At 46.1% G+C, this 21,663-nt stretch overlaps 3 protein-coding genes across 5 annotated transcripts in view; 1 reads left to right on the forward strand and 2 right to left on the reverse strand.

The window, feature by feature from the left end:
* Positions 1–674: 674 nt before the first annotated feature.
* zgc:158785 (uncharacterized protein LOC791214 homolog) lies at positions 675–6,588 on the reverse strand. The gene is made up of 5 exons (XM_036544452.1): positions 6,551–6,588; positions 4,287–4,511; positions 3,215–3,416; positions 1,569–1,775; positions 675–865 (listed from the first exon to the last, which is right to left on the reverse strand). The coding sequence occupies exons 2-5, from the start codon at positions 4,463–4,465 to the stop codon at positions 707–709; spliced, it is 747 nt and encodes a 248-aa protein (XP_036400345.1). The 5' UTR covers positions 4,466–4,511; positions 6,551–6,588; the 3' UTR covers positions 675–706.
* Positions 6,589–10,915: 4,327 nt separating this feature from the next.
* gjd6 (gap junction protein delta 6) lies at positions 10,916–12,413 on the forward strand. Its single transcript, XM_036544307.1, has one exon. The coding sequence runs from the start codon at positions 11,211–11,213 to the stop codon at positions 12,411–12,413; it is 1,203 nt and encodes a 400-aa protein (XP_036400200.1). The 5' UTR covers positions 10,916–11,210.
* Positions 12,414–14,537: 2,124 nt separating this feature from the next.
* sh3gl3a (SH3-domain GRB2-like 3a) overlaps positions 14,538–21,663 on the reverse strand; it is a 30,810-nt gene continuing 23,684 nt past the window's right edge. Inside the window, exons 2-11 of one of the 3 annotated variants that reach the window (XM_036543590.1) lie at positions 21,195–21,263; positions 20,901–20,973; positions 20,243–20,386; positions 19,423–19,556; positions 18,057–18,215; positions 17,548–17,651; positions 17,194–17,318; positions 16,054–16,086; positions 15,241–15,294; positions 14,538–14,870 (exon numbers count right to left, since the gene is read on the reverse strand). In XM_036543590.1, the coding sequence (XP_036399483.1) occupies positions 14,665–14,870; positions 15,241–15,294; positions 16,054–16,086; positions 17,194–17,318; positions 17,548–17,651; positions 18,057–18,215; positions 19,423–19,556; positions 20,243–20,386; positions 20,901–20,973; positions 21,195–21,263 (1,101 nt within the window). In that variant the 3' untranslated portion in view covers positions 14,538–14,664. The remainder of the gene's footprint in view (positions 14,871–15,240; positions 15,295–16,053; positions 16,087–17,193; positions 17,319–17,547; positions 17,652–18,056; positions 18,216–19,422; positions 19,557–20,242; positions 20,387–20,900; positions 20,974–21,194; positions 21,264–21,663) is intronic. The other 2 variants (XM_036543591.1, XM_036543592.1) reach the window with 2 other exon arrangements.

A 21,663-nucleotide genomic window follows, 5' to 3' on the forward strand; every position in this document is an offset into this window, starting at 1 on the left:
CTTCCTAACAAAAATCTAAAGTAAATGACATACATTTTACAAAAATATTGGAAAGACCTTTTCACACTAGTCCTTTGTCTTTGAAAAGAACAGTTGTTTTGCCTTTTTGTGAAAATGTCTCAGACCTAGTCTATTATTTATTAAATGTCTGTTGCACCAGATGTATTCTACAGTCTTTTGTAAAACTTCAATAAAGATTTTTACTGACCTGACAGTATAGATGCTCTTGGTCATTTGCACGGTGTGGCTATTACGACCTGACATTACTGTAAGCGTAAACCTGAAGGGACTGACTTGTTGGTAGATTGTATAAATATCACATAGTAGCAGCACAGAAAGACTAGAGCCATTGGGAGTTTCAAGGAAAGTTGTAAACAGTTTGCAGATGGCGCTGTGGTAATGATTGACACAGCAGTTCAACCAAAAAAAAAAAAAAAAAAACCTTCCATCACGTCCCAAATTGTCCAGATTCAGCATATATTAATCCCAGTGAATTTCCTTTCCACATTCAGTGTTCATGATTTCTTTAAAAAAAAAAAAAAAAATCAAAGAAAACAAATCTGTACATATAAAACAGTCATTTTTTCCTTTCCCCAAAAGAGAGCAAAAAGATGGTATATTCACCATAAAGTTTCAGTCCACAAGAAGATAAGACCAGTTTGATTGTTGTGGGGTGCTGGTCCATCTAAAATGGTGATCCAGTGAGCTACACCACGGTCTCCTTGCTGGTGTCCTTGTTGAGGAAGTGCGGGGGAAACGCTCGCTGACGGCACGGTAGCAGTGCTGGCCGGGGAATCTGCAGCCTGACCCTCTGATTGGTGCTCTTCCACGTCTCGAAGAGGTGGATGTGGTAACGTAGCGAAACCTGTTGACAGATAAACTAAGTGAGAATTTTTCTTCTCTTAAAACTCATTTACTCATTTACTACACAAAAGGATGATTGAAATGTAAGTCTATGTAGCTTTAAAAATACCTAAAGCCTACATAGGATTCTGCTCAGACACTGGAATAATGGGCAGTCCAACACTACCAAGATGTGTTTAAAAAAAAAAAAAAAAAACCTTGAATAGTTAATGTTGGGTGCTGAAAAATGAGGTAATTTCCTGAAGTTGAACAGGTCTGCCCTAAAATAAGGAAACTGAAATCACGATCTTGTCTGTCACCCAACATTGTTGACTGGCTACATTTTAATAGATATTCCAAAATGCGTAGCTAGCCTAGCATGGGAATAATTTTAGAAGCTGCCTGGGTTATCACAATGACATCCTGTATATTTTTAGCCTTTAACTCAACATTGCATTTGGGCAAACTTCATTCAAAGTACCGTACAAGGCCTTACATTATGTATACAGGTGGAAGGTGCCAATGAGTTTAGTATAATCACATAGGAGGGAATATTTTGTGATATTCTGTTTGAATTGTGTCCAGTTATATAATTAGGCTAATCCACACAGCCCTGCTCAGCATGACATATTACCTTAATACCGTGTCACTAAGCTTACAAAAGAGTAAAATGAAACCGCAGCTGAGCCAACAATGGAAGTTAACACGGAACAGCGGCCACTCACAATGGTCCAGAACAGGTAGATGGCGAACAGTGCGAGGGTGAGAACAATGAGTCCGATGGCCTCCATGCTGTTGCTGTAGTAGAGGTCCATGGCGCCCTGGACGCAGAGCCAGCCCGACAGGCAGGCCAGCGGGGTGATGAACAGAAAGCAGATGGCGTCCCCGCACAGTGTCCGCCTCTGGTGCTGTGTGGATGGGGTGTCCAGCCACTGAGAACCAGGCGGAAAACAGGCTGCAGTCAGTGTGATGGGCACACTTCCAAAATCATACAACAAATGTTATACTCTCACCAGAAAAGAGGAAAGGGCCATCACCTTTTGAGAATGCTAATTCATAACATTCTTTCACAAGGTAGTACTACAGGGTAGGGTTTAAAATGTCTTGGCTTACTTGAATAGAGAGTAAAAACAGAGAGAAAGACTAGGCAGTTTGATTGGGCCATTTCCAGAATATGGACTGTCACTTTCCAAAAGTTTTATTGAAAACTCTTAACAGGTTAGTCCCACTAAGTTTAAAACCTCTTTACTTATTTCAGTAGACAGTGAAAACAGAGGCTTAAACTGCTACTTGAAGTGCGTGTTTTTCTTCTTATCACAGTGTGAGCACAAAGCTGCTAATCTCGGAGAAAGTTCCACGCTAGGCAGGAGGTGAGATTTACCAATTGTGTAAAGCCACCTAGGTTTGCATGCCAACGGCTCTCGGCTCCTTCCCTGAGACTCTCTGGTAAAGAGTAAACGGCGGAGGTGGAGAACACCCGACTGCTGCCACCAGCTGGAGTTGTAGAGCACACGGGACGCAATCAGCAGATTACAGTGCGCTGTCTCAGGTCCCCGTTCGTGCATGAGATAATGTCCATTAATAAAACGTAATGCCCTGTTCTCCCTGCCATGGAGAGGAAACACCATCTAATCTCATTTTCATGCTTAAGTGGCTTTACAGTTAAAAGCAGCAGGGGGGACAGCAGACTCTTTAACAGGCAGCCAAGTACGAGGAGAGACTCTGACTAGTATCAAACATTTTGTCGTCTGACACAATGTCTGGGCACAGCCATTTAATTGGCTGTGGGACAGCGTTGCCTAGTTCAAGTCCTTACGGTTCTTGGGTGAAAGGAGCCAAGGAATATACAGAAGCTCAAGGAAATGTGAGGCTAATGATTATCCAGCAGGCATGCAGAGAGTGGACTCTTAATTAACTTAGTAAATATAGCAGTTTTCCCAATAGAGCTGATTAAATTCCTCATTGGGGCAGCACATCTCACTGTTGGAAGCCTGTGAATTTTTAATAAGAACAAGCTCTATTCAGCATACCGACAATGCACTCTTTTCCTTAACCTTGAGTGAGGAAATGAGGCAAATGTATATTTTCTTCATTTCTTTTACATTTTCATTTTCATTTAAGTGAAAATTAATGACGTCGCATAAGAAACAAAAGAAAGTGTCACTGGCTTTAATTCATTCATCAGACTGCATTGCGGTCAGGTCAGACAGTGTACACCTTGACCCAGCCTACAGTAAATCATCCTAATGGTTCGAGCTGTCCTCTCCACTGGCACAGGGAGAGGAGGGGAGGGGCCAGCTTAATTCCTGGCTTTGTAACAGCCCCGCAGCCCCGAGGTGGAGCGCGGCCGAGCACCCGCCATTTTCTTTACCTCAGTGAGTGGCTTTGGCAAGCGTTCCAAGGCAAATTGGAAGTGGCAGAGCTCGCAGCGGCTGGTGTTGGAGGCCGTCAGCCAGTGCTCCAGACAGCTGCGGTGGACCATGGCCAGCGTGCCAGCGCACTCGCAGGGGGAAAGCAGGTCTTCCAGGCCACCGCCCTCGTGACAGATCCGGCAGAAGGACTCCTCGCAAAGGCTGCATTGACACAGAGCGACCCACAGTCAGTACTGGCAGGAAGGGCCAGGGTAACCGTTTAGACTGCAAAACAGACTATGCTTTGAAAGTGGTGTCGTGAGAGACTCGGGTCCCTGTATGTCACTGCTTTTCTATATTAATTTTGATGCACATTTCTCCTCACATTAATATTTTTAGACATGTCTGAAACATTTTTCTGCTAGGTTTGACTTCCCTCCCTAGCTTTATCCACAGTGCACCTTGTCTTTTTTTTTTTTTCGGTTTCCATCAACTAAAAATTCTTGCAACAAGTACATTGTGCTGATCTCTTCTGTAATAATTTAGCCTATTCAGTGCATTGAATGTTTTTTTTAAACACCACTCTATGCCAGGAAGGACAGAGCCAATTTGAAAAATGTCTTAAACAGCCTGTCGGTTCATGCACCTCATATTGAATTGGACAGAGATGAGCAGGCCTTGGATTGAACTAATTAATCAGCTGTGGGCTTAATCACACAGAAAACTGCATTAGGAATGATGACACAGCATAAAAAGTGCACAAAGGTCTGGGTCATTAATAGTTTTGTTTTTCCCCCTCATTTCTATGCTACAAAACATGACGTGGAACAGCTGTGGCCACTCCAAGGCCTGGATTCAATTACGTTTATTACTTTTTTTAATGCGAAACATTTTTTTCCCCCACTAATGTTGACTGCTGAAGTCACCAAAAACATGTTTGTGAGGAAAAACAGTAACCCCTGCATTCAGTTTGGAGTCACAGGACGAATGCTGATTGAATCCAGGCCTGAGTGAGATCAGCTGGCCCTTTCCCTCTTCCAGTTGGGCTCTGTCTGGCTCTGTTTTCCGTCGGCTGTTTGCGGCGAGACCCACCTGTTGCGGCTGGGGGTGGACGGCACGGAGGGGACATGCCCGCCACACTCGATGACCTCCTGCACGGGGGGAACCAAATGCTCCTCTCCGGCGGGCTCAAACAGAGACTTTGCCTGCGCTAATGAGTCCAGCAGTCCGGCGCCGACCGCTGCCGGGTCCACAGGTTCCTCAGAGGCCATGGCTGCCGCAGAGGAGGGCCATTGATTCCGCTCAGCAAAATCCCACCTGAAAGGAGACAGAAACGCACAGAGGACTGACAACAATGCTGCTGGATGGAGCGGGCCTCAGCAAAATGGCAGCAGTTCACAAACCTACCAGTCAGCAGCAAAGCATAACGACCTCGTCTCAGCACTGCATGTCTGGAAATTAAGATGTTGATCCGAACAAATTTGATATTGTAGGCTCTCCGCTCGCTGGAGTGGTCCCCGGGACTTCCCATAATCCTCTCAGGAGCTCACATCCGATCGTTCTTAGGCAGCACCCAAACAATGGAAGAATGGCCTGTTGCCCCGTGATTTTTTTTTTGTCTTTTATATGGGGATCAGTAGGGTATATTTACCAGGAATCAAGTGAAGGGAAAATCAAAAGGACGCTCAGCAAACAATGAGGTCAGTGCGGCGAGCGCTCGCTCTTCTTAGCTTTAATCCCTCCCCCGTCTGTGTAGGGAAACGTCTGAAATACACACGAAACGTCTAACCACAGTGAGTTTAACCCCATTTCTTTTTTTCCCCCCTCTTTTCCAGCATTCCTGTCCTGGGAACGACAGAAACGCAGTCCTGAATGTGGGAGCGTGGCCTAATTTACAACCCAATAAACGGGACTCTGAATATTTCATGCGAGTTCCTTTGTTTGTCCCGTTCAAAACTCCTGCTTGTTGTGAATGCGAGTGGGAACTGCATCTCTGGGTTTTGCATACAGTGGGGCTGTGCTCTCTTTATTCTGGCCCTGGCGGGAGAGGAGAGTTCTTTTATTATTTCCTCATTACGTTTTACAGGGAGCGCTCGATTCGGGTCGAACTCTGTCTGGGCTGTGCGCAGAGAGAGGGGAGAGAGGCTTAGGGGGGCATGAGACGAGACTAGCCAGCAGACCTGCCGCCCCTTTGATCTCGGCCTCATATTTGTCCCCAGGCGTCTCCAGACAGCATCGGGGAGAAAGGGGTAACAGCCCTGGTAATCCTGGGGCTCTCAGCCTGTCCTGGACATGTATAAATTGGATAAGTAAACACAGCCGCAGAAGCTCCGTTTCCTCTTGTGAACTTGTTTTGCACGTGTCCCGACGGCCAGGAAAAACGACAGCGGCTCCGACCTGAACATCTGTATTGCTCTGGAAGAACTGTAATCAGTTTGTGTGCATGTTTGTGTTTTTATCCTAATAGCTGATCTGGTTATTTTAAAAATACTGATTGCATGCTACAGCATTCAGATCTCATTTGAAATTGAACATAAAACTATCGACACACAATTACATTGTCACATGTGCAATAGTTAACATCCGAAAACCTTCTGCAGCAAGCCATGTCCAGCTATTAAAGCATGAGCTCTTTTTATGAATGAGATAACGAGCCAATGTCCCCTGACCTTTCTGCCCTTTACATAATGCTAGACTGTTATTCACAGAATTAAACAAGGATTATGGTCTAATCCTCACCTTTAACACACACGAAACAGTATACAGCACAGAATGGATGTTTGATGTAATCCAGTTCAGTCATCTGTTCCTGCTAAATAATAGTACAGCAACAAACTCTTCACAAAATATGCAGCGCTTGCAGTACTGACCGACTGGATGCAGCATTGCATTAGGGCAGGTGGGCACAGACCAGCATGCGACACCGTGCTTAAAAACAGCATTTATCTGCTTACGTCACTTTTAAAAGCATTTCTCACCATTTGGAGCACTTAAAGCCAGAGTAAATGTTCATTCATATCCGTCAGCCCGTCTGCCCCGTCAGCAGCAGCAGCAGACTGTAAATCCTACCCACCCAGCCGCGCAGATAAGCGTGTTTACAGCCCCCGTACGTTTCCGTACGCGCTCGGCTGCACTGAGACGCACCCCTCACACCCGGCGCTCCGAGGGGCAGAGAGCGGGCCGGCGTCCAAACACCGCACACCGTAGCGCGGCACACAACGAATGGCGAACACAGGGAAGCTCGGCAAGACCACAAAGCGCAGGCAACATCAATTACCCCCGGGCAGGGGGGACGGGGGGGGGGGGGGGGGGGGCGCGGAAGAGAAGAGGAGTTTACCAAAAAGTAAACTGCTTACCACCGAGGCGGCAGTGCGGTCCATGTCCCGGGCGCTGAATGAAAACAAGCAGCCGGGGTTTGGATGAGGGAGGGGGAGAGAGGGAGGCTGGCTGGCTGGCTGGCTGGCTGGCTGGCTCTCTCTCTCTCGGTCTGCCGGGGCTGCAGAGCGTTCGCCTCCAAAGACGCGCTGGACGAGTCTGCTGTTCCTCGCCGCTCAGATTAGCATTCAGCTCAAGGTCAGCGGTGGGAATAGATGGGGATTAGATGGGGAGAGCAGCCACGGACTAGACAAATGGAAATCCTTTTCACATCACCGTGAGTTACACCAAGGGCACCTACCCGCCACAGCCCCCTAATCCAGTTAGACATCGCCGCTGCCCAGCTTTTAATTTGCCAGACATTATGGTAATTTGGCCGTGGCCACGGACTGAAAAACTCTGGTTTGTTGAAGGCGCTGCTACGACTTCAAAGTCAGTCAAAAGGTACAGCCATGGCTCTTGCCATGAAGTGAACTTCTAATTTTAGCCACCTGGTTAAGAGGCCTATTATCTCTTCCAAATGCACTTCCTCTTTGATCCTATTTGCCCTCCTATAGGGCAGCAACATTCTAAAGCAGATGCACATTGCTACTAAAACTAAGGATAGAGTCATTGAAAATGCACTTGTTGCAAAAAGCTTAATGTGCTATTTCGTGGGAAAAAAAAATTCTTGCAAATAAAGATTTGCATGTGAACATTGAGCTACCATTGATTTGATGGAAACTCACAAACCCAGCTGCACTGTGAATGCTTACAGTGGTACGGTAGGGAATTCCTCATTGTACATTAACCAAAGCCTATAGAATTCAGTTTGTTGTTTCCTAATGCAGATCAAAGTGCAATGAAAATAAAATGTTTCAATTCCTCTCCCACAGCGTTCTCCAAAACACTGTTGCTACCAATTGTTTCCACCTCCATCCGCAGTCCTTGCAACCAGACAAAGCAAACATCACTGTGATTGTTAGACAGTGTTTAAGAGACAATAGAATCAAGGCGGGTCTGTGATACTGTACTATCTGCTTATAAGAAATAATGGTAAAATTGTTCTCCAGAAGCAAAACACTTGGTTGTGTCTGTGTCATCAGATGGGTCATGCATGTGCATGTCTGCCTTCTGTTGATATCGTTCTGTGTATCCTCAGGTTGATTGGGAGGTTGTTGTTTTCCGAGCGTGCACCACAAAGGGACCGCTGCACTTCAAATCAGAACAGATGTTCAGAGGAAAGCTGCCACGCACAACTGTTTGAGAAAGGCCGCGCAGACCTTGTGAACGTAAAGACAGAAAAAGAAATGCGAGAAATCCACTTCTGTAACCCTTCGAGAGATTATGAGAGAGAGAGAGAGGCAATAAAAAAGCGACCTGTCCATTCATATTTATGTCTTGTTCCCTCTTTATAAGTTTCCTCTAAGCTAAGATGAAAGTGCGGCCGTGGAGAACAGTGCCGAGGGGAGTTGTGGGAGTCTCTCTCTCTCCCTTTCTGCCACCAGCTCTTGGCTCTCCCTTTTCTTGCCCGGCTCTCTCTCTCACTCTCTCTCTCCCTCTCTCTCTCTCCCTCTCTGCTTTTTTTGTATTTGCTCTAATCCTATCTGCTATTCATTCACAAGCTGCCCGGCACAAAGGCGGAGGGGGGGACGGACATCATTGTGAATTCCTTCATGAACAGAGCGAGGGGGTGAATAATTCCTTTGACACTTTCGGGACAGTACAGAGGGCCCAGACGCCGCGGATTACCACAGGGATAAAAACAAACCTGGCAAGCGGGTCTGGAGATGGACTTCCTCTTTTTCGCGGGGGTCAGACGAGACGGCTGGGCCGTGGCGAGGCGCCGTGTCACACCCCGCAGCCCGTCCCAGCGCCCGCAGATAACACCCCTATTGTTACGGGGAGGAAAAGACCCCATTATGGTCACCCCCGACGGGCACTGCCAAATAGGCACTTGGTGTTTAAGACCGCATTAATTCAAAGTCCTCATAAACTTTCATGATGGCCATTTAAAAAATGCAAATAAACATGAATTTCTTTTTGCTCTCATAAATCTCAATGGAAATGTATCCAGTATTCCAAGGCAATATATGTAAGCGCTATGTATAAAGTGGTTATTGAGGCCTGCTGTGGACAGTATTACTGTAATGTTCAACAAGCTTTCATTAAATCCCTTGAGGGATTTGATCAAAATGATTAACTGAGGCATGTTTCATTGAGCCAGAGGCAATTCCTGGTCTGTTCCACTTTCCATTCATGAAATATGTTTAAATGTTATTGCACTAAAGACACAACACACAGTTAACATATAAAACCCAGAACTGGTAAAAATAAAAGCTTTATATATGATGGGAGGAAAATATTTGTATCCCTCTGTGTGTGATGTGTTATGCCCCAGGCAGTATAAGGATCCTGCATGTCAAATGTTGTGAAAGTAAACTGTTTATGCTCACTGATTTTATACTGATCATATTTCCAAGTGTTTGTGTCTATGAATGTGTACGTGTGTGTGTGTGTGTGTGTGTGTGTGTGTGTGTTGCTGTCTGCATGGGTGTTCGTATGCCTGTGTGTGAATGTGTGTAAGTGCAAGTGCACTTTCAATATTTGTACGTGTGTGTGTGTGTGTTTGCATATCTTTTTTTGTATGTACAGTAACAGTCAAATGTTTGGACACACCTGATTAAGAAAATAGAAAACATGCATTCAAAGATATTTTGATCTAATGACAAGACTTACGCTTAAGTGCTTGAAATTTGTTTCTTAGTGAAGTTAATGCCTATGTATGAATTTCTTTCCGAAAAGAAAATAAATCATTTTAAAAAATATTTTTGGCTACTTTGACGAATCTAAAATATACGATCATTTTAATTTGTTTAACACTTTTTTGGTCACTGCATAATTCCATTTGTGTTATTTCACAGTTTCCATGTCTGTGCTATTATTCTAAAACGTGGAAAATAGTAAAAAAAAAAAAAAAACCCTTCTATGAATAGGTGTGTACAGGGCTGTACGTGTTTGTGTGTCTGTGTGCATACGCATTCATGTTTCCGTTTGTGCATGTGTGTGTTTTGTTCACTGCCCTGTGGGTGTGTCCTGCGGGGGTACGGGACCTTGGTCTGGTGCAGGGTGGAGGGTGTAATCAGACACTCCCGGGACAGCGTAGGTCACCCCTCTGAGGAAGACCCCGTGCTGGGGCAGTCTCTTCCCGGGAGCCCTGCTGGCACAGAAACATACAGAAACTCCTTTTTTCCTTTGTTCCCCACAGTCAGGCAGGAGAGCCCTATTGAGGCCTGGGACCTCAGGGCCTTAAGCTGATAGCCAGAGGGAAGCAGACAGGGTAAAAGGCTATCAGTAAGAACTTTAGTCATGGTAAGTATTTTATCGTTACGTCCCCTTAAGTCAGACCCAAATAAGGGCGACTCGGGGGTTATTCAGTTGGTAAGCAGGGAGCTCTCCGCATATTCGCGGGACCTTTCTCATTTCCTTAAAGATGACAGAGGCTGCCCCCTCGTTTGACAGCTGTGAGTAACAGCCGAGCAACAGCGTTTGAAGCGTTTATAGTTAAGAGTTTTAAGATAATAGATTTAGCCATGGTCTAATGGTTCACTCTTAAACAGGGGAGCAGGTCAGTGCGTAGTCAGCATTTAGGCTCTCAGCAGGCTTTCTGAAGAATGAAACCGCAAATGTTGTTATCCGGGTGTTGTGACTGGAAGACTGTTGCAAGCAGTCATGGAGGAAATATTTTTTCATAAAAATCAGAATATGATCACGTTTTCACAAGCGATTTGCTAACTCATTCTGTCCTCATTCTAAATAAGGCTTAATGAACTACACTTACAGTGACGCTGGGAAAGGTTGCGTTACTTCATAAATTAGCCTCTTCCAAAGTTAATTTTCTTTCATACGACGAACTCACCACAAAGCAATTGGTTAGGGCCCAGAGAGGGTCAGACTAAGTCGTAATCACATACTTTAGATTCAACCTCATTATCGCATAAGAAACATCATTCATAGTATTGTCGTGGGAGAGAATACCAGCTTTCCACCTCATTCCCTTTGTTATTGTACCCTTTGTGGCCCACAATTTTACAATGATTCCAACTTTATTTAATTGTATTTTTTTACCTTCATAGTAAAAACCCCCTGAATCTCATTAAAATAGCTAGAAAACACTGCCCTAAGGGATGAATGAATGAATCAATTATTTAGATATTACAGAAATGTATTTCTTTCTGTAAATTCTGTAATTTCTGCATGTTAAATGCAGGACCATTCTCATTGATATGTAAGAAAACACAAATGAAAAGCTTAACGGTAAGGTGTCACGGTTTTTATTTTTTTACTTCAACCCAATGCACAAACAGCATGCCTGTTTTACATCCCCTAAATATGGCATTCTTTATCTTAGAAACATATATAAATGCATGCCCATTTAAAGGAGAAACAACCCCAGCATCTTCAAACAGTGTAATCTATAAAGAATGTTATCAGCCAGCACTATCGCAGTGTCCTCTAAGGGAGGAAGAGTGCCGTCTCTCAAACAGTTTTAAATGGAGCCCGAAGACAAGAGAGGGGGGACCATGTGACTTTTGTCAAGTGGCCAGCAGTGGTGTAGACTCAGCTTATCTCTGAAGGAGAAAGCGATGGCTCACTGCAGCGATGGCACCGCAGCCCCGGGCCCAGAGCTGCAACATGAAAACGCCTGTCCACAGCGCTGCCAGGGCTAAAGTGGATCTATTTCAAGTGGTGTACTTCAGGAGAGTCCTGCGCAGAGACATGACGGAGTGGACCCTGCTGAAGCGGCTGCTGGACGCCGTGCACCAGCACTCCACCATGATCGGCCGCATCTGGCTCACCGTCATGGTGATCTTCCGGCTGCTGATCGTGGCCGTGGCCACCGAGGACGTCTACGCCGACGAGCAGGAGATGTTCGTCTGCAACACCATCCAGCCGGGCTGCGCCAACGTCTGCTACGACTCCTTCGCTCCCATCTCGCAGCCGCGCTTCTGGGTCTTCCAGATCATCACCGTCTCCACGCCCTCGCTCTGCTTCATCATCTACACCTGGCACAACCTGTCCAAGCAGGCGGACGGGGAGCGGGCGAAGGAGAGCGGCGAGGCGTACGCCCGGAGCTGCGACTCCGACAGCTGCTCCATCAGGTCCCACCGGCACCTGGGGCACAGCCTGGCGGACATCCTGGAGGGGATCGCCGCTCAGGGAGAGCGGAAAAGCGCTGCCGCCGCCGCCGCCTCCGCCTCGGTGGCCCGGCCGCGGCCCTGCCGTGAAGGGAGGTCCGGGGTGCTGTCCAAATACTACATCTTCCACGTGTGCTTCCGGGCCACCCTGGAGATCGGCTTCGTCCTCGCCCAGTGGCTGCTGTTCGGCTTCCGCGTGCCCTCGCACTTCGTCTGCACCTCCTTCCCCTGCTCCCAGCGGGTGGACTGCTACGTCTCCCGCCCCACCGAGAAGACCATCTTCCTGGTCTTCATGTTCTGCGTGGGCGTCTTCTGCATCTTCCTCAACTTCCTGGAGCTCAACCACCTGGGCTGGAAGAAGATCAGGAGGTCCGTCCGCGCGAAGGACGGCGCCGGCTCCTGGGGCGGCTACGAGGCCATCAACCAGGACGGCCACTCGGTGGCCTCCCTCACGTTCAGGGACGTCACCAGCACCACCTCCCTCCCAACGCTGGACCTGGTGGTGGACAAGGCTGACTGGACCTGCTCAGGCAAGTGCTCCCCGCTCGGAGAGGAGACGGAGACGGAGGGGCAAAGCCAAGACCACCCCAGGGTCATGCAGTCAGTAAAGACCAAGACCAGCAAAGGCAGAGCCTCCAAGCTGAGGAGCACTGAGGTCTGGATTTAGACACCCCTTTCCCGACAGGATTCACAAGTATGAGTAAAACCCACCACCCTGCAATGAGTAAGTCTTAAACTGAAGCTACTGGAGTCACCCAGCCATTGTGTGGAACCTAAGTGCATGTGTCTTCACACACATCAGTGGATATGTTACGCTGAATCAACAGAGTGCTGCTCCATTTGTCCTGTGGTGACATTACTGCAGTCGGAATTGCCTGTGGACATTTCGGAATCATTTGGTCGGGTCTGAAGGCATTTTTGGGTGAAAATTGTGGTGAGTCATACCAGAGCAGAAACCAAGCAGAGCAGACGAACTAGATTTAGGGAATGCAGTCAACATTTGTTCAATATTTGCTTTTCATTTATTTACGTAATATATGTATTAATATATTCATTTACAACATCTATAAAACCATTTTTTGTATAAATTACACTGCAGGAAAGAAAACAATGGGGAAAATGAATACTGAACACAGGAGATCATGACAGAGCTGAAACGAAGCCAGAGGAATGATTGTGTAGAACAGCACTGCAAAGTAGTGTAGTGAAGCCTTACGCGATTTCAATCATGTCCAATATTTTTGGATTCCATCTTGGTCATTCAACACCCACAACGGCGTTCCAGACAAGCAATGTAATAAAATTTCACTTCTTTGATGTTTTTTTCCCACCATTTGTAAATGGAGACTTTCTTTATGTCAAAGTCAATTGAATGGAACAGCTCTTAGGTTAAATACTGTTACAGTGAAAGGAGCAGCGCTTCGCTCTGATGTCCTTTGAAACATTCCTCGATTTTAACTTGATGAAAAATTTCCACTGATTTTACAAACGGAATGAAGAAGGGGAAATGAGTTCTGATGTTTAAATTGGCCTTTTTGATATTTACCCACTTTGCTGTGTCAAAACGTCCGAATCAATTTCCCAGTAATTCAAATTTTGACGATCTATTCCTCTCGTTTACTTGGTCCAGCTAAAACAACATACAAAAAAAAAAACGTGAAATAAAAGTGTGTGTGAATAAATTTCATGGCTGTATCCAATCTTTCTTCGACGGTATGTCTGAACACTTCAAAGACATGTATCTTTACAAAATAATTCAGAGACGATTACATTGGAAAAAAAATCATTCCATTACAGAATTTAACATACATATGGCATAAATAGTCATTTATGGCATGGCTATCATATCATTTCGAGGGTTGCAATTTTCATCAGTAATCTTCCCCGGCAATTTCACTGGACGACATACAGAACATTGCGATTTTAATCTATAAGGACAAGAAAACTGTTTGTCAGTTAAACACAATCAGTCAGGCTACAAAGACTTGCAACACTTGAAAGCATTGCTGCTCTCAGTTAATAAGCACAGAGCTATTCGACTGAAGATGTGATGGCGACGTGTGCCTCATTAGCCTCAGAAAATTGGTAAGTTCATTCAACCAACAATATTGGACTAACGGTACATAGCGGGCAAAAAATTTCTCATCACATACAGTACGAAGTACAAGTCAAGGTCCATATCAATCTCTATATATATATATATATATATTTACCATACAGATGACTTACAGCTGTGACTGATATAAATATGTGTTTCATCTCAATAAGAGGAAAATGGAAAGTGCAATGTTTGGAGATAAAAAAAAGCAAACCGATGTGCATTCATGGGAGTAGATTCTAAAGCTTTAGTGCAATACAAACGACATTTAAAAAAGCACTTGAAAAGTGAGTGCAGTAAGGTGTTTAGCCTTATCCGACGCAGAGTAATACTTACTGCGATCTCCTTGCGTCTCAGCAAGTTCTACCATGTAAACAGAGAGGGCTCAGGTGAGGACATTCATAGAATTGCAGTTAATATACTCACAGTTTAAAAGTGTGTTTCAGAAACACTTAAGACCACGGCAGGCAGGTAATGGGACAGGTCCACGTTAGAGCAGAACGACGTACAGAGAAGGCGCGAGAGAGAGAAAGAGAGAGAGAGGAACCCGGAAAAAACCCCCATCGTATGCATAACCACATCTCCGAAAAAGAGAACAAGCAGAACAAAACAGAGGCGCCGCACACCGCGAGCGGAATGCTCCAAATAAATATGGAAAAAAAAAAACCAAAGACGTATCGGTTGGGCGGGGAGAGTCTGTGTGTGGGGGGGGGGATAAAAGGCAAGGCTTTCGCTGAAAGCGCCGGTAATGAAATGTCTCGGTGGATCGGTTCAGGTCCAGAGTTTTGGGATGGAGGAGGCTTGAGGTGCTGTCCGCCTCTCACTGGGGCAAAGGCACGATGACCTCCACGTAGCTGATGGGGAAGAAGCCCGACTCCCCATTGATCATGCCCTCGTACCAGTTCTCGTCGATCTGGTTGGTGAGGATGATGATGTCGCCCTCCTTGAAGCCCAGCTCGCCCTCGTTCTCGGGCTCGAAGTCGTAGAGCGACCGACAGCAGGGCTGGTCCATGTGCACCTCGGGCTCTGGAAGAGGGACGACAGGGAGACGTCACTGACCTCAGATCAGCCTACTGACGCACAGTTCGCCAACACTTTTGCAGAGAAAAATGAAATGAACATGTACTGCAACCATGTAATACTGAAAAATCCAATAAGAGAATGGATTTCTCCTGGGAGGATTCTTTGGCTGGATTTTTGGGTTTAAAAACAAGCACTCTGCAGCCTCTCTGCAGTAATATACGTCAATCAGAACATGAGGGATACTTCCCACATAGCCACAAGAAATCGTAAAATGTTAAACGCAGAAGCATGACGGCACAGCGTGACAACATGAGGTACTGTGGTCGGGGGTGTGAAATGCAGGACCTGGGCCACAGGGCAGGGGTGTACTCACGGTTGCCGTTTGGGCTGTCGGGCCATGACAGGGGCGTGGGGGTGAACTCTTCCGCTGGGTGAGATTCAGACAAGGGGAGATGGGCGGTGAAGCAAGCAGATGGAGACATGCATGACCCTACTGAACCCACTGCTGTGGCTGGACTGGGAGAGTACTCCTTTACATATACATATCTGCTCTGTGAATCCTGATCTCAGCACTTACCTAATTTAGTTTTGGGGATTTTTATTTTCAATGAATTTTTCTAAGAAATTAGTTCATGGATTAATTTCTGATTTTGAAGAACAAGCGCCAGAATGCAGCCCTTTATCTGTAGCTGTGGCTGTTCCTCCTTGTGGCCACAAGAGGGCACATTTTGCAAAGCCATCTGAAATGTCTGGAATGGTCTTACTCAAAATGTTGGCAGTGTTAACTCAAGTGATTTGGTAATTCAGTAACTCTGGTAAACACGGATTCAAAACTTCAAAGCATCTCAAATGCGAGTATGCATGTACACAAATATAAGAATTCTAACAATACAGCTATGATGTTGAGCTAGAATGGATCTCAGCCATGACCTGATGTTAGTCTGAGTGCAATCTTAAAATCATTTCTCACAGCATTGCTTTAGGTTAGGAGTCAAGCTTATAGAAAGCAATCCCAACTACAGTTCAACAGAAAAAAATACTGTGCACAGATCAATCAGAAATTATGGCAAAAAGATAAGGAAATCTGAAAATTTGAAAGCATCTAGTTAAACTGAGGGTTTGTGCAGGGAACTGGTAAAACAACTTGACTGGGGTATGATTAACTGTGAGCTTTTGAGATACCTACTTTTTCCATTTACAGTGTGGTTGATCTGGACATCTGCAATGAACAATGGACACATTAACAACCAGGCAGGTCTTCAGACAGAGAGGAAAAGCAAAGCAAAGCTAGCAGTTGGGCGGCCCTCCCTACATATAGAATCCTGACCCTGAGGTTTGAAATACACATAGCAGTGGTTTGCTTATGGAGGTCAGGACCTGGGAGGCCAGCAAGCCAGCATCAAAAACACTCCACACAGAACAGGTACAATTTACTTTACACAGGAATGTTTTCTTACTGAACTGTCAACACCCCTCATCTCCACAGATGTTTACTGGGCAGCAGTGTGCTGTGGTGATAAGGAGCAGGGCTCGTATCTGAAAGGTTGCTGGTTCGATTCCCTGAAGGGGCACTGCTGTTGTTCCCTTGGGGAAGGTGCATAACCCACAATTGCCTCAGTAAATACCCAGCTGTATAAATGGATAAAACTGTAAGTTGCTCTGGATAAGATCATCTGCTGAATGACAGTAATGTTATGTAATGTAATTCAGCCATACTTCCCTTCAATAACTTACATTTCAGTAATAATCAACACTGGGGATACCTGTTCTGGCAAAACAGACTGAACAAATACTGTGAGTCTGTTTTCAAAAAACATGTGAGAGGCAGAAGTAGCTACACGTGCGAGGGGAAGATACAAACTGTAACTGTAAAAGTGCTCCAATTCCTCCCCCACACTTTCAGCCCACCTCGAACTGGGATATGAGCCATCACATAGCCACAGAGCACAAGGACATGTGAATGCAGGTGCCAGGCCTCCCCAGCGGGGTTAAAAATGACATAATTCAAACTAAGTTAAAGCAGCTGGGCTTTCAGGGTGATTGGCACTTCTGGCGTGCCAAAAGATTTCTAAGGAGGTGCGGTAAAGCTTCACAAAGCTCTCTCTCTCTCTCCATAAACATCTTTTATGGAATGCAATGCTCGGCGTAATGATTCTGTCAGATGACAGATGGGGAAAAGACACAAAGACTGTGACAAAAGTGCAGTACAAAGAGGAATCAGAAGGAGCACGCAGCACGTGTAGGGGCGTGTCGTTGTTGCCTTCGCTCCTGGGAAACAAAGAGGCCGTACAATGGGGGGGGGGGGGGGATGGGGGGTGGCGGTTACCTGAAGATTTGAACGACGAGCTGTAGGACAAACCGTTGTGCTGCGAGTTATCAATGGTTTCTAGGCTGGTCATTATAGACTTTGGCTTGAACTCCCTCTTAGGACGGTTGCTTGCCGTGGTTATCCTGAGGTGGGGCGGGGGGGGGGGGGGGAGTTGAAAAACGATACAGCGAGCTCTTAAATCTTCAGCGTTCACAATTGAAAGCACAGGTTAGAAGTGAAAACATTGCTCGTGTACTGTAATTTTCTCCATGTGATATCAAATGTCATTGTGTTGGAGGTATAGCATGTGCAGCCAGGCAGGTTCCGTTGTTTTCACCTGTGTGATTAGAGGGTGCTCGACAGTGTCGTTACCTGCTCTGTAGTTTATTATTCAGCTCCTCCAGGATCTCGGCGGACTGGCGGTGGTAGTCCAGCGCTGCCTCTATGAGCGCAGACAGCTGACTCACCTGCTCCACCTGCATCAACACAGTGAGTGTCAACACTCCTCTTTAATGCCACAGATGGAGAAAATGACCCAACTTACACCATTACATAAATACTGGAAGATGAAGAAAACTGTTGGGACAACATAGGGCTATGGGAATTGGAGTTTAATCCAGAAGGTTGCTGGATCTCATCCCAGGTGCCGTGCTGAGGCTGTACCCTCAGGTAAGATACTTCACCTGAACTGGTTAAGCTGTGCGATAGGCAAAGCCTAAGCGGTATATTTTTTCCCTGGATAAAGCTGTCTGTGAAATGAATAGCGTTGTGTAACGTGTTCTCAGCATGAGCAGGACACAAAGATGCATTATCAGTGAGGAGGAGTCAGGTGAAAGGCTGCAGCATTCAGCAGCGTGGTGCGGCCTTGCACTCTGACTCACGTCATTCTCTAAGAAGTTGAACATGCTTCTCTCGGCCAGCTCTTTGGACTCCTCGAACTTCTCCACCGCCTGCTTGATCTCCTCGTCTGGGATCTTCCCCTGCCTCTTCTTCTTATAGTCGAAGTCTAACCGGCGACCTTCCAGCTTCTTCAAATGATGCTGCAGTTGGGTAAACAACAGGCCGGATAAACAGCAGGCCAATCAGTCCGTGATACAGTCATTACTCGCAATGGGTTTTCTATAAATAGCAGTACTTTTTTAATCATTTACTGATTAACCACAGTCTCTATGCCCTAATAGCTTAAGCATTGCCGCTTCCAAAAGCAATTACTGTCTATAGGAATGTTATCTAATGTCATTTAAATGCAGTGTAGCAAAATTTGTTTTCAATAATTGTTTCCAATACATTAAATGAAGTCAGCTGTTAAGATATGCATTCACTGCTTATCAGCATCACCCTGAGGGGCAAATATACGCAATAATCTAGCAGCCTATGAAGTTTTTCATTCCCTATTTAACAGACCGGTGTTGTGACGTGTAAAGCACCACTCAAAAATAGCTCAGTCAGGCGCCTTTTTCAACACGATGAAAAAGCAACAATACATCCACAAACACAACCGAAAACATGGAAGAGGGCACTCACGGAAAGGCAACGCAGCACTTCTGAGAAAGCATGGGAAGACATGTCAGCGCACTGAGCAGTCTGTGTTATTAAACATGGCCGCACGGTGTCCGTGGACTGAAGAAGCAAACTGGCACTGCTTTTGTACTCTGCCACTGCGATCACGTTAATGAGCCAGTTATGTCATTTTTATTGGAGGCTTAAACGATGGTGTATTCAGTAATGTTTCCCTTGCATCGATTTTGTTGACTAGCAACGTTTTACACACTGCCTGCCTTTGGTACTCCTCATTAAAAGTTATGAATTGAGAGCAATACTCATTTAATTCAGTACCTTGCTGGTTTTACTGTATTGCTTTACTGTGTCATATATAATAGATTTGCAGGTACAAACCCTCCACAGGTTCAGTTAAATCTTGCAGGCCTATTTCATATCAGCTTCCAACAGCCGTAGGCAAACCTAGCTCTGATGCGCATTATTATAACTGGGATCCATTTATAGCCTTCATGAATTCTAATCAATTTATATCATACTATTCCCTAATTACGCAATGTGCGCAACCCGCAGTTACATAAGACTGGAGGGAAAAAAAAGGCATTCTGGGAATAAAAGAAGAAAAAAAGAAGGCGCTTCCGCTGCCAGAGCGTTCATTATGCTGCCTGCGGCAGGGGAGAAATTCTCACTTTTCGGTCTCTCATCATTATTGCATTCCAAACGCCTGGCTCTGATGGCAGCGGCGCTCACCCCGATCTCTTTCAAGTCCTTGTCCTGCAGCGTCTGCAGCGGGTCGATGAAGTTCTGCTTCACGTTGATGTCCAGCGAGTCCTTCACGTCCGCCATCTGCTTCATGGCTTCGCCGATATCCACCAGCGCAGACCCTGGGGGAGCGGAGGGGGTGGGGGAGTGGAGGTGGAGGAGTGGAGGGGGTGGGGGAGTGGAGGTGGAGGAGTGGAGGGGGTGGGAGTGAGCGGGGGTATCCAGTGCATGAGAGCAGCATCTTTTTCAAGACAGGTAATTACATACCATATCAATAACACGGCTCTCCACAGATCTGCATCTGGTCGATTCACTGCTGACCAACATATTAATAAACAAAAATATTGAGCCATTTCACAGTGTTCAATATACTGGAACTAATTTGTTGGCTAAAACCATTCGGAAAATGGGATTTGGAGGTCTCATACAGCATACAGATGTCAACAGACTATCAAAACATGAAGGATAATTGTGATTTTTCTTTCAAATATTGGTGACTGCAGCACAAATTGAACATATTCTCTCATAATCAAATGTGTGATTATGCGCATTTTCAGGTAAGGCCACGTAAAACACAGAAAGTGGAACGTCAAGTTATTCCATTACATTCTGTTCCTTTCCATCCTGTTCTGTTTGCGGTGTATATTAATCTGACCAGTAGGTGTCAGAGTTGAGTTCCTTGCTGTGACACCTGGCAGCGGTGATGCCTGGACATGTCTGTGTGGGTGTGTGCATAGCAGCGACACTACGGGAGGACGTTTGGGATTACCGCTCCCCGGTGTGTGGGAGAAACCCCGGGGGAGCTTACCGAAGGTGGACTCCTCCCCGAGCTCCCGGCCGTAGCGCAGCATGCAGTCACCCAGCAGCCCCTCCGGCTGGGGGTACCCCGTGGTCTTCACCTGCCCGCGGATTTTGGACATCGTGTTGAGCATGCCCAGTTTGGCTCTGGACGCTGCGAGACAATCACAGCGGGAATGTGAGTATGCTGCGACTAACCTCACGGGGAATGTACCTGCTCTTTAAAGGTCAGCAATGGCAGTTCTCTTCATCATTACTTCATCTTAAAATTATGATTTAATGTACTCTTCCGTTTGTAAATTGAAGGTAATTTTAAGTCCTCTGGAACATGTTTTTTACTATTTGAAAATGAACACCATAAATTAGTTTAGTTTAGCATTTATTTGGACCCACCACCCAGTAATTAAACACCTCTAATCAGGCTGATTGTTGAATGTCTGGGGCACCAATTATGCACTTTCTAAGAGTTTGATCAAAAGCTAGCTCAGATCAAAAAGGCAGCACACATCAAAACCTGGAGATTAACGCTGGTAATTAAAATGTCAGGCAACTCAATTAACTTCAGGACACCACATCTGCTGCATTATGAATATTGCATTGCTTGAAGAACAACGACAGCAGAGAGTAGCTGCACCCAGCTACAATGAAATCGCTGCGTGGCGTCATACCTGGGTTCGGCTGGAGATACTCTGTGGTTTTGGCCAGGATGTCGAAGACAGACTTGTTGGTGACGTCAATTTTCTGGAAGAGAATAACCGCGTTGCCAAAAGAAACACCCAATCAAACTGCATGCAATTTAAGTATCAACATGGACATAAACAACAGATGGGTTTTTTTTTTTTGTTCTTCGAAGTATTAGTGCTATCGGCTGCTGTCTGAGGTGGGTAGAAATAGCGCGATCAGGCAGATTAGCTCTCTGGCAGGTTTATCGCGCTGGCTAATTAAAGCTATGGCGCTCTTACCCTCTCCATTTCCATGAAGTCCTCATCGAGCTTGGTCCCCTCCGCACCGCTTATCTTCTCGCTCAGTAGCTGCAATATAAGGAGAGAGAGAGAGCCACGTCAGGGGACACGAAAACGCCGGCGGTGACAGCCCAGAGGCGGCGTGTGCGGCGCAGCTCCTGCGCTGCCAGATAACCGATATGGTACACTCCCCCTGCTGTTTGCCCTGGGTTACTCGGCTTGACTCGGCTGAGAGCTCCACGAGGTCTGCCAAAACCTCTGGGAGAGGAATGGGGGGGTACGGGACCCACCAGGAACCAGCCCACAAAAAACAGGCAAGGTGATTATTTCAGGGCGCGCCGACTGCCACGGCTTGGCTCACACCACGGTTATTGCCACTTCTCCGGTGAACGGGGCCAAGGGCTGTTTCCTCATCCCCAGGGCACGTCACTTACGGCCGGCCAGCGCTTCTGTGTACGTTACGATAATG

This window comes from Megalops cyprinoides, chromosome 13, assembly GCF_013368585.1.
Source record: "Megalops cyprinoides isolate fMegCyp1 chromosome 13, fMegCyp1.pri, whole genome shotgun sequence".
Taxonomy (NCBI): domain Eukaryota; kingdom Metazoa; phylum Chordata; class Actinopteri; order Elopiformes; family Megalopidae; genus Megalops; species Megalops cyprinoides.